This window comes from Gymnoscopelus microlampas (genome assembly GCF_963454915.1).
Source record: "Gymnoscopelus microlampas genome assembly, chromosome: 16".
NCBI classification, from domain to species: domain Eukaryota; kingdom Metazoa; phylum Chordata; class Actinopteri; order Myctophiformes; family Myctophidae; genus Gymnoscopelus; species Gymnoscopelus microlampas.
The window spans coordinates 26,268,686-26,280,508 of NC_139953.1; the positions used below are offsets into that span (position 1 = coordinate 26,268,686).

The window sequence follows — 11,823 nt, forward strand, 5'->3', positions numbered from 1 at the left end:
AAGAATACTGAAGATTGAAGGCTCATATACGTGTACATAATAACAATAAGGAATGAGTTTCTGGGCCACATGGAGAAAGCAGATTGTTTTGGTAGGTTTCCAGCGAGACTATTTTAAACCAATCGGAAATGTTACTCTGCCAGGGCAAAAGTCTTGGGAATGAGAAAATGCTGAGTGGGCATTTGTGGTACTAGGGAATAATTCAATCGCCTTGCTCTCCAGTTCCCAGACAAACACACGAGGGCTGTGCCACCCAAATGAGTGCTAAGGGATGATCACTTGATCCCAGTCAGCCACTCTGCATTAGAGCCCGACCAATGCCAAATTTTGGGGTCCAATGCTGATCCTGGTTTTATAGAGTCTTAGACAGACTTGTGCTAGGTATTAGCATCTCAGACAGTATGGCTGATCTTCTAGAATGTATCTATAAATCCCATTGTGATTGAGCCAACACAACTACACAACTACTCAATACCATCACAACATCAACACAACTACACAACACTAACACATCAACATAAATACCCAGCATCAAGAAACATCTTGAGACTTGCGGTTATATGGTCATAGCACAATAAGGTCCACCACTGGGACCTTATTGACATTTTATTTATTGCTGAATAATTTCTGAATAAAAGGAAATCAGGCTTGGCAGTGCCCCTTTATGCTAATATGCTTGCCTCCTGCTCTGGGGCCTGCCCCGTAGGAGAGCCCCTATTCAACTTAACAGCAATTCTGGTGACATATTTTCATTGCAAATTTAAACTATGTCTTGAGAGACTAGGTGTGTGTTAAGTCACACCATCCTCCTCTATTCCATAAGAAGCCCTCATAAGTGTGGTGCTGATGAAGTAGGCTCCAACTTGGAGAAGCCCGGGGGTTGTTTGGGTCCTGTACTTCTTTTATTATCTTAAGTTAACACTGTTAAGAGTGTTTTGGCTCTAGCCTGGAGCAAAGAAGGCTTCCATTAGAGAAGAGGAGGAAGCGAGCGTACAAAATGTACTTAAAGTACCAAAAGTAAAAGCAGCCTACTCATTATACAGAATGTCCCATTTCAAGTTTTCAAATGTATAAAAATCTTTTGAAAATAGCAGATCTACAAGTTCACAATGCGTCGCGATGCGACACATAGCTTGTAGATCGGCTATTTTCAAATGGCCGAAATGTATATAGTAAATCTACAAAGTAACCAGAGTTTTCAAATAATTGTAGTGGAGTAAAAGTACAACATTTGCCTCTGAGATGTAGTGGAGTAGAAGTAAAAGTATTGGAAATTGGAAATACTCAAGTAAAGCACAAATACCTCAAAATTGTACTTAAGTACAGTACTCATGTAACTACTTAGTTACTTTCCACCACTGCATTTAATCAAATTACTCCAAACCAATAGACCTGGGCTGGGGCCTTTGGGCCCTGGGGCTGGGGCACCACAAAGATATCAGGCTGAGAGGACACCCTGATGGCCAGCAGGCAGCAGAGTGGAAAAAAAGATTAGAAAAACACCTGCTCCATGTCTGCAGACACGTCCCCTTCTCATATAAGCCAGTGGTTCTCAACCTCAGGCCGCGACCCCCCAGAATAATCATATTTGTTGAGACATTACATTTAGTTTGACTCGATTCTACCGATAAATATTGTGGAGAATAGCAGATCTACAAGCCATTGTGAGCTTGTAGATCTGCTATTTTCACAATGTTTGCCTCTTTATAATATTATTTGACAATTTGGCCAATGTTTCACCAGTTTTTATAGAATAGTTTGTTGATTACTTTCGATGCCGTAATGGTCTTATTTTTGGTATTAAAAAGGTCTTACAAGTCCTTAAATTGTCACTTCACTGTCATCTGGGGATCACCCCCAAAATCATGTGGGGACCCCCCTGGGGCTCCTGACCCGCAGGTTGAGAACCACAGGCTTAGGGCACCCAAATGGCCAGCAGCGGAGTGGAAAACACCTGCTCCATGTCTATGCAGACGCGCCCCCTAGGGCAGGGGTCTTCAACGTTTTCAGGCCAAGGACCCCCTAGCTGAGAGAGAGATGAAGCAGGGACCCCCTCTATATTGTATAAAATTGTGCTTCAGATTCAACTTTTTTTGTTTACTTGGTCTGCTCTTTTTCCCTCTACCCCAAACACCTCTTTGCCAAAAATAGCCGATCTACAAGCTCACAACGCAGTGCAAGGTGTTGTGAGCTGAGCTTGTAGATCTGCTATTTTTGGCTAAAGTTCTCCTCAGAAAAGGGATGCTACTAGGATTCAAGTGGTTAAGGTAAAAAAAAAAAAATCATATCACACGAAGATTTGGCGGACCCACTGTAGTAACTCTGAGGACCCCCTAGGGGTCCCGGACCCCCTGTTGAAGACCCCTGCCCTACGGTATAAGCGACGTTGCAGAGAGGGCGGATACTAAGGTTGAGAGCGAAATGATCAGAAACCATTAACATATCTCTACTCCACCACCTCGCAAAAGGTCTAGTAGGAATACTTCTACTGGACTAGCAGCACGAGCTACACGTTGGACTTAACTTCACACTTGCCTTCACAGTACAGGTCAGGTGCCTCACCTCCTAAAAACAGATGTTCCTCTTCATGCGAAATCATCAGCTATAGGAGTTCTTCAGAAGCAGTAGGTAGTCATGTTTGTCCCGTTAACTGTGCCCTGAAGGCAAGCATTAAATCGTCCAATGGGACGAAGGGAGGGGACCGACATGTCCCATCATAGCCTACAGTGTACACAAAAGGGGGAGACCGTGGTCAAAAGTCACTATTTGCATTTTCCTTCATAATTCACAGAATACTTTACATATACTAGTCATATTTTGTTATAAGAAACATGTATATGTTCCCTAATTAATAATACCATTTAAAGCTTTCACTAGTAAGGACAAGACTAAAATATTACTTTTAATGCAATAAGTTAACACTATATCCCAAATAAAAGCACATCACTAAGTAATATGTGTAATTTAATATTGTTACTTAAGAATGTTTTATATGTAGGCCTATAATTACAAATACACATTTTTTTCAATTTTGTTTTTTCAAATGTATATACAAAAAAAAAAAAATGTATATTTTTTGTGAAATATGTTCATTTACTAACATACAAGTATGTAATACCAGACAAAATCTGCTTGCATTGTAACACATTGTTACAATAGACCCCGGTCACTGTGTTACAATATTGCTCCCAATCGGCCAGCCATGAAATCCCATATCCTAGCTAGAAACACCTATACTAGCATAGGCTGCTAACGTTAATTTGTTAGTCAAATGAATTACATTATTATGCTTTACGTGCACTTGGCCTGTTGGCCATTCACTTCTACGTGGAATAAGCCTGGTGTGGGTGTGTCCTCTACATATTCATTATGTGGACTCTGGTTCCCTCTGCTGGTCACTTGACAGAACACTTTATAAACAGTTGAGCCAAAGACTGCTATACAATTCTCATTCTTGTTTGGAAAAATCACATCCATTCGCTTTATGATACATCTGACTTAGCCTGAACTCCAGTGAAGACTTCCCTAGAAGGTTCTGCCCCCTGATTCTTTCAATTTCCACGAGAACACCCTGGTGGCTCCTGTTCCAAATCCCAAGAACCTGATTAACTTGTTTGTTGTTTACCTGGTGTCCAAGCCAAGTTACTTGGTACTGTAGCACTGTAGTCAAAATATTTGTTATTCACATCACCGGCTTCTGGTTGCGGCTCTGGTTGCTGCCTGCATCCCATGCACCCTAACCCTAACTACAAGGAAATATGGCTTACCTGTTACTTTTCATTTGTTAATTATACTTTGAACACTATGTATGTGACCATTTACGTACGTCATTTGTCGACTAGTGTTCGTGGCATTTACATAAATATACTGTACATCAGTACAGTCAGTATGTGCAATGTACAGTGAGGTAAAGAGTACAGTAGCTGTACAAACAAGAGTCAATATCAATATGGTATTGTCCTTGGAATAGATGTTACTACAACAGATAGATAGAATAGATGTTAGAACAACCCATAGGTGGCTACGTCGAGAGAGGCTATCTTTTATTTGCTTCAGTACATGCCTACAGTATATGACCTGTGAGTATGTAAAAAAGAAATAAATCAATAAACAGAATGTTTATTATGCTCAGAGGACATCCAAATGGTCAGCAGGCAGCGGAGTGGAAAAAAGATAAGAAAAACACCTGCTCCATGTCTGCAGACACGCCCCCTTCTCGTATAAGCCGGTGGTTCTCAACCTTTTCAGGCCGTGACCCCCCAGAATAATCATATTTGAACTGTACCCCCCCACCCTGACAAGCACTTTGTAGGAGTTGATACATTACATTTAGTTTGACTCGATTCTACAGATAAATATTGTGAAAATAGCAGATCTACAAGCTCTAAAAGAAAAATAGAAAAACGAGAGAGGCTAACTAATCTATCATGCCTCACTTATTGCATGTTCCAGTAATCCAACATGTCAGGTCTTTGCAGTAAATTTGCAGTACAGTCTTATCAATACCTAATAAGACAAAACATTGTCAATGTAATCAACACATATTTGTCATCATGATAATCACATACATAAGTGTGTGTTACTGTGTGTCTGATTTATTATTTGGACTTTTTATTTGCAGAAATAGAATCATTTTCCAATCATCAAAATGGAAATAGGAAGAAAAGGATGGGAAATCTGAGACAGTGTAGGAGAGAGAAACTGTATGAAAACCTCAGTTAGAGACCGTGTAGGAGAGACAGCAGGAAAGCTGAGGGAGACAATATGTACTTTGAACCCAAATATGACTAACCTGAGGCTACCAGATCCAAACAGCTTGCTCCACACATTGTTTCACAGCTTATTTGGCTGTCTTGAGGAACCTGGTTACTCAATACCGCCCCATCTGGCAGGGTCAGGTTAAAATATGACTACAGTATATCATATCTGCTTGCTTCCGCCAGACAGAAGCTCCTTTGAATTGTACTTGGATTCACTCTGTGAATCTGATTTAGAATATACAGTTAATTATTCTTATTACTCTTATTATTACTATTAATACTATTATTTTATCTTTGTTAAAGGTGAAGTCCCTTGGGGATTAACAAAAAGCAGAAATGTTCAACCATAACTTAAAGAACGTGCTTGTGGTCTCCGTTGGATTTCTGTCACTGTTTACAGCTTATGGAAGCCTGCAAAGTCTACAGGTAAGTTCACAAGTTGACTCAAACAGATGGGTGGTTCATTCAGGCACAGCAGAGTTTAAGGTCATCTGTTGAACTACTGTATAGTTTAAAGTTGACAATGGCAACTCAAACACACGCAAACTGGCATCTACATTATTGTCTCAGTAATAAGACCAGTTTTTATTAACACCAGAGCATGAAAAGGTTATTTTGCAACTTTGTAACAGTGGCAAAAGTACATAAATAAAGGAATGTGCACATTGAGTCACACTCACATCCACAGTAAAATCTGGTGTTGATTTAACTCTGAGTGAAAAATCTGACAATTTCTATTAGAAAATAGAATTTACAGCCCTTCTTGTAAAATTGTTTTACTTAATAACCTTACCCCCTGCTTATTAACATATTTCTTTCTTACAAGACACCTTTTCAACATCTAATTATATTGCAGACCATACATTTTTGTTGCTAAATTTGGAAGCATTTTTTTGCTTAAGCAAGGAGAATCCACATCGTAATAAAACATTTTGTCATGGGCAATCCAGTCAAATCAAAGACATGGGTCATCTCTCTCTAGGCAAGGTATATCAAGAATAAATGCATTACATCAACAAATAAACTGTCACGGTTTCATGTGTCTCCATTATCTTGTGTCTCTCCTGTCCAGAGCAGTCTGAATGCGGAGCAGGGGATGGGGGTGGCATCTCTGAGCGTCATCTATGCCTCCATCATCGTCTCCTCCATGTTTCTGCCCCCCATAATGATCAAGAACCTCGGCTGTAAGTGGACCATCGTGGTCAGCATGGCCTGCTATGTCTCCTACTCCTTTGGAAACCTCTATCCTGGATGGTGAGAAACCTGTCCGTCCGTCCGTCCGTCCGTCCGTCCGTTCCTCTCTGTTCATCTGTCTGTCTGGCTGTCTCAATACCACAAAGACATTTTGTCCATGAATTAAAACAAGCACAACATCATCTAGAAGGAAACTGCCAGGGAGCTTTCACTTAAAGGGCAGAAGTTATGTCACTAAAAGTACTAAGGAACTGTTAAGATTATGTGTGTCCCCCAACATCCTCCCCGCAGAAAATATCAAGCAAGCTCCCAAATCCTCATGGCCAACAACAAAAGATGTGAAGAACATGTCATGTTTTATTTGATGACTTCAAGAAGTCATTTAAGAAGCAGAAGAAGTATGGTCCTTTAAGTCTAAGTTGTACTTAACGCAACCATTGAAAATAATGTTTTTTCATCAAGCCATACAACCATGTGACAATAAATTAGCTTCAGAACGTAGGAGCAAAGAGGGCTAAAGGAACAAATAATCAAATTACAAGAATGGATGCCTGTCCTCTTCTCATACAGGTACACACTTATCCCTACCTCTGTGATCCTGGGTTTGGGCGGTTCACCTCTATGGTCGGCCTCATGTGCCTACCTGACCATCTCTGGAAATCTACAGGCTGCCAAGGACGGCAGGAAGGGTGCCGATGTCATCAACCAATACTTTGGCATCTTCTTTTTCATCTTCCAGTCCGCTGGCATCTGGGGAAACCTCATGTCCTCTCTCATATTCCAACTGGACTCCAAAATAGGTGCACGTAAAATTTGCTTCATTGCTATTAGTTTTAGATTTCGATTGCAGTTTATTCAGAATCCCATTCAGAAAAACGTAGTCCTCAATGGTAACATGTTGAAGTTCATCATAATAATCACAAGTTACAACCACTCATTGGTGCGCTGTGTTGTGGTTAGCGTCATAAGATTTTCTGGGTGAATCCTGCTGTTGAAGTAATGGCGTCAACTGTTAAAATGTCATGATTGGTTAAAATTGTGGATTAATCTGGTTGCTAATTAATAACAGGCAAACATGTTATATTGTTATGCCTTTGCCGGCGGTAGCCTAGGCTGGAGGCATTATGTTTCCGGTTGTCTGTCTGTCCATCCATCCATTTGTCCGTCCGTATGTATGTCTGTTCCAACTTTGTGAATGCAATATCTCAGGAACGCCTTGAAGGAATTTCATGACATTTGGCACAATTGTCCACTTAAGACTCAAGGATGAACTGTTTAGAAGTAGGTGGCCAAAGGTCACTGACCTCACCAAATTTTATCTTCAAAGTCTAGGGTGCCGATAGCCCAGTGATTAAGGGGTGTACCATATAGGCTCTGATGCCTGGTTGGTGGAACCGGAGGCATACAACCGTTTTGACTAATTAAATGTATGTGGTTTTCCAGCCAACATCACAGAGGAACAGTTGGAGCTCTGTGGAGTGGTTGAATGTGACGTCCAGCCAAATATCACCAGCATGAGCATCATCAAACCAGAACCAAAACTGGTCAGGACCCTGGTTGGAGCCTACATCGGTAACATCATGATCATTTTATGCTTTTTATTTTGTCTTTATTTAGTTTTGTTATTATTTTATTTTGTAATGCTGGAAGTCATTCTATCTCCGAATAATTTTCTTTCTAATGATCCTCTCTCCCTGGGTTTGAAACTGTTCTAGGAGTCGGGGTGTTGGCCATGATCATTGTGGCGGTGTTTCTGGACAACATTGACCAGAGTCAGTCCAGGGAGTTCCGTGGGAACCGGGAGCCATTCTGCAGCACTTTCTTGGCCACGTTCCGCTTGCTCAGAGACAGCAGGCTCCTCCTCCTCATCCCTCTCACTATTTTCAAAGGCTTTGAACAGAGCTTCCTCTCTAGCGAGTACACCAAGGTAAGGGGCCTGTTTGCTTATGATGTGGAAAATTTGAAAAACAGAGCAGTGATGTTTCCGAGGCTTGTTTAAAACCAAGAACGTAGTCGTCATCATCATCATCAGCATCACAACCAGCATGTATTTTAATCATTTTGTTTCCATTGTAGAACTTTGCCACTTGTGCACTGGGCATCCATTATGTTGGCTTTGTGATGATCTGCTATGGGGCTTGCAATTCAGTGTCTTCCATTGTCTTTGGGAAGTTGGCTATGTACACTGGCCGAGCTCCTCTCTTCTTCCTAGGTAAAATCCAAGTCCATGACCAGGGTTATATAATATATACTTTTATCAGTGTAAACAAGGCAATCGGGTGGTAAGCGCTGCTATGTTTCAGCCCAAGTTTGTTTGGGCATTTTAGCACCCTCTGTTGGACACATTTGCAGACAGCGTGACAGATATACCGTAAACATACTGTAACAGACAAATGGAGAGTCTCTTTACAATAGGTTTTCACTATTGCTTTGCGTAGCTCAAATAATCAAGGATACACCTGTAATTTATATCATTACCAGGATAATACAAAACGCCCTGGGTGCTTGTTTCTATTGTGGTCTATAAATATATAACTGTATAACAAATGAACTATGCGATAATTTACCAAATGTGTGTGTGTGTGTGTGTGTGTGTGTGTGTGTGTGTGTGTGTGTGTGTGTGTGTGTGTGTGTGTGTGTGTGTACGTGTCACTGTGCTGTGGCTGGGGTATTGCTTAATCATTACCAATGCCCATATGCAAATGCAGTCTGTCAGTCTTTCCCGAGCATCCGACTTGGCGTGTGTATCTCTTATGACCCTAAGGTGTGCGGTGGCGAATGGTTTCCGAAAAAAACACAAATATGTATCTGACGGCCTGCGGGTCTGAGGAGAAAAGAATTCTCTGTGTGTTCGGGAGATTGTAAGCATCAGCTCCCCCTGATTGGCCAACCCAAACGGATTGCAGAGTGTCACGTTTTTGCCGCTAAGTCAGTATAAGTCCCTGATTGGCTAACCTGACCCGTCGGCTTAACTGATTGGCAGAGTGTCGCGTAACTTTTGTGTTGCATAGCCAATATAAATAAAACGACTTGCATCCTTCATTTTCATCTCTCACCAAGGCTGGGGAGAAATTGAAATAATATCTAGCTTTATTTTAGTTAATACTTCTGATCTGAATCACTCACCAACAATGAGCAATGGTTTCTAATCCCACGTCTCTCCATTTGCAGCGGCCACGATCAACTTCTCCTGCATCATAGCCATGCTGTACTGGAGGCCTCATCCCAACCAGCTGCCCGTCTTCTTTGTGTTTCCTGGTCTGTGGGGCGTGGCAGACGCTGTGTGGCAAACACAGACCAACTGTGAGAATAGAATGGTTTTAATTAGATCCCATAACCATATTATATGTTGAATGATGAACCTGAAGTAATGCTCTCTTTCTTTCAGCTGTCTATGGGGTGCTCTTCCCGAGAGACAAAGAGGCAGCATTTGCCAACTCAAAAATGTGGGAAGCCCTGAGTGCCGTTATCGCCTTTACCTACAGCACCTTCATTTGTCTAGAAACCAAGCTGTACATCCTTCTGGCTGTCCTGCTGCTCACCATGGTCACGTACCCCATCATGGAATACAGGGAATACAAGAACCCCACGATGCCCATCGAAGCGTTAACCTGCGAGAACTCCGTCCATGAGAACTCTGACCATGAGAATAAAAGGCCTACCAGTCAGAAGTATCAGGCAAGCACATCATAGCTCAGACCAGTCTCTACTGTAGATTCTGTATCATGTTGTGATTGTTTTCCTCATTGTGTATGGTCATGGGTTTTCAACTGGTGGTCCGTGGAGGTATTGCATGTGGTCCCTGATCATGCATTCAGTAATGTAGGAAAGTGAGGAATGGCAGAATTCCCAGAGCTTACAGTAAAAGCTAAATGTAGTTTTCCTTTTGTAACTACGCATCTCTGACAGTAGAATTTCATGATGGCATATGTACCTGAAGAATATGTACAGGGCAAGGTTCGAGACAGAAAATTACATGAGACTCCACTATAGCCAAGAAGGGACAGACATGCACCACCCGTAATCATGCCTTTACTTTACTTGTTTATTTAGATGGGACATTGCATATTAATGAACAGTACATATTAATGTAACGTAGATACACCGGATTTAGCAAAGATGCTAATTTGCAAGTACATTACACAGGGAAACAGAGCATAAAACATAAATACTAGAACAAAGGTACAAAAGGTGAAAAGTATATATTTTTTAAGGCTAAGACTAAAACAAGTTCCACTGGGCTCGTGTAGTATTGCACCAAGACATTTGCGTTTTAGAGGGCAATATATATTTGTATACTAAAGTGAATTGTGTATAAAGTGCAGTATTTCTTAGAACAGCTCTACGTATCAAGTAGTACAAGTAGTACAAGATACGTTGTCAAATAAAGTGCAAGATTATGAATGATCACAAGTTTGGTTATCAAGTAAAATATTTTTTAGATTGTACTTAAAGGATGGAAAAGTAGGACAATCTCTTATGGCCAATGGAAGGTTATTCTATGTTGAACAACACTGTACTGAGAGGACATTTTGTCCGAATGGGGTTTGCCTGTGCTGCACTTCGCAATGACCTGGTGCCTCTGTCAGGCTTACTCTTCATGAATTCCCTCAGGGGAGGTACATACCATATAAGGTAATATAAACTGTACTTCTGAAGGATGTTACAGTGGTGATAAGAGTGAGGTTTCCTGTCAAACACCTTGAGCGCTCTCTTGTAGAGCTGTTCTATGGGTTTGAGAATCATCACACCTGTGAAAGACCAGTTTATGAAACAGTAATCAATGTGTGATAGGATCATACAGTGAAGATACGATCTGGCAGCACTAGCTGTGAGGAAGGGTCTAAGTTGTTTAAAATGTTGAATTTGATTGTATTTGTGACTTTTTTCACATGTTTTTTAAAAGTTACGGTCGAGTCTAAAATGACGCCGAGGTACTTGAACTCTGACACACGTTCAAGTTCCTCCCCACCCAGAAACACATTTGATGACTTCAGCATCAACTGTGATCAACTGGTCTTTTGGAGAAAGCCATGAGAAACCGTTCACTCAATGACCTGGTGACCTAAGATGATGTGTCAATGTAGTTGACAGCAGTTACCGGGAAGTAGGAGGTCAAGAACTTGACCACGCACATATGGACACAGTCACACACCCACATGCATGTAATGTTTGTGAAAGAGACAGACAGACAAAGTGTTTTATCTACTCTACGGCTTTTGCCCGTGACTGGCTTGAACTGCAAACTTTTGCTTGCCAGCAGGTGCAATGTTTCCCATCCACTCCACACATGCAAAGGAATCTCTTATTTAAGTGTTGGATATTCAGTTGAGTTTATGCTGTATCAACCGTCTCATATCGGGAGTTCTCCAGTAAAACAATAGACTTAAATGATGTCCCTCTGCAGTGTATATACGGTATGTATTCTTTTTATTGCATAGTCTATATCCAACTACTAAATTACCCCCCTCCCCCAATATTCTACCGACTCCCCATTGCTGCCAAGGAGTTTTTACCCTTACCTATAGTTCTTAAACTTTACTATTCTCATCTTTTTTTACTCTTATCATTACTATGTATTGTTGCTAAATTGTAATTGATATTTTAGCACAGTCTTGAAGAGCATGAAACAACAACATTTCACTGCTTTTACCTGTATAAGAAACAAATCTTGAATCTCTGTGTAAAAGGTAGAAGAAAGAAACAATTTGCAATGTGAACATTCACCGCTGTATACCCTTTAATTCAAGCATTGGTGGTGAGGAAGAAGTTATATGGCTGCTTATATCTAACCTGTATATTATTATTGTGCTTCTCCCCATGACATCATGTACATAAAGCATAACCACCTCCACCTAGAATATTGTCT

General features: G+C 41.0%; 1 protein-coding gene across 1 annotated transcript; it reads left to right on the forward strand.

Moving 5' to 3' along the window:
* Positions 1-5,096: 5,096 nt before the first annotated feature.
* Positions 5,097-9,647, forward strand: LOC311062921 (protein unc-93 homolog A-like; the record flags this gene model as incomplete). Its single annotated transcript, XM_084082140.1, has 8 exons — positions 5,097-5,186; positions 5,833-6,014; positions 6,525-6,754; positions 7,398-7,526; positions 7,670-7,881; positions 8,031-8,166; positions 9,126-9,257; positions 9,343-9,647. The coding sequence occupies 8 exons, from the start codon at positions 5,097-5,099 to the stop codon at positions 9,645-9,647; spliced, it is 1,416 nt and encodes a 471-aa protein (XP_083938266.1).
* Between the last annotated feature and the right edge of the window lie 2,176 nt (positions 9,648-11,823).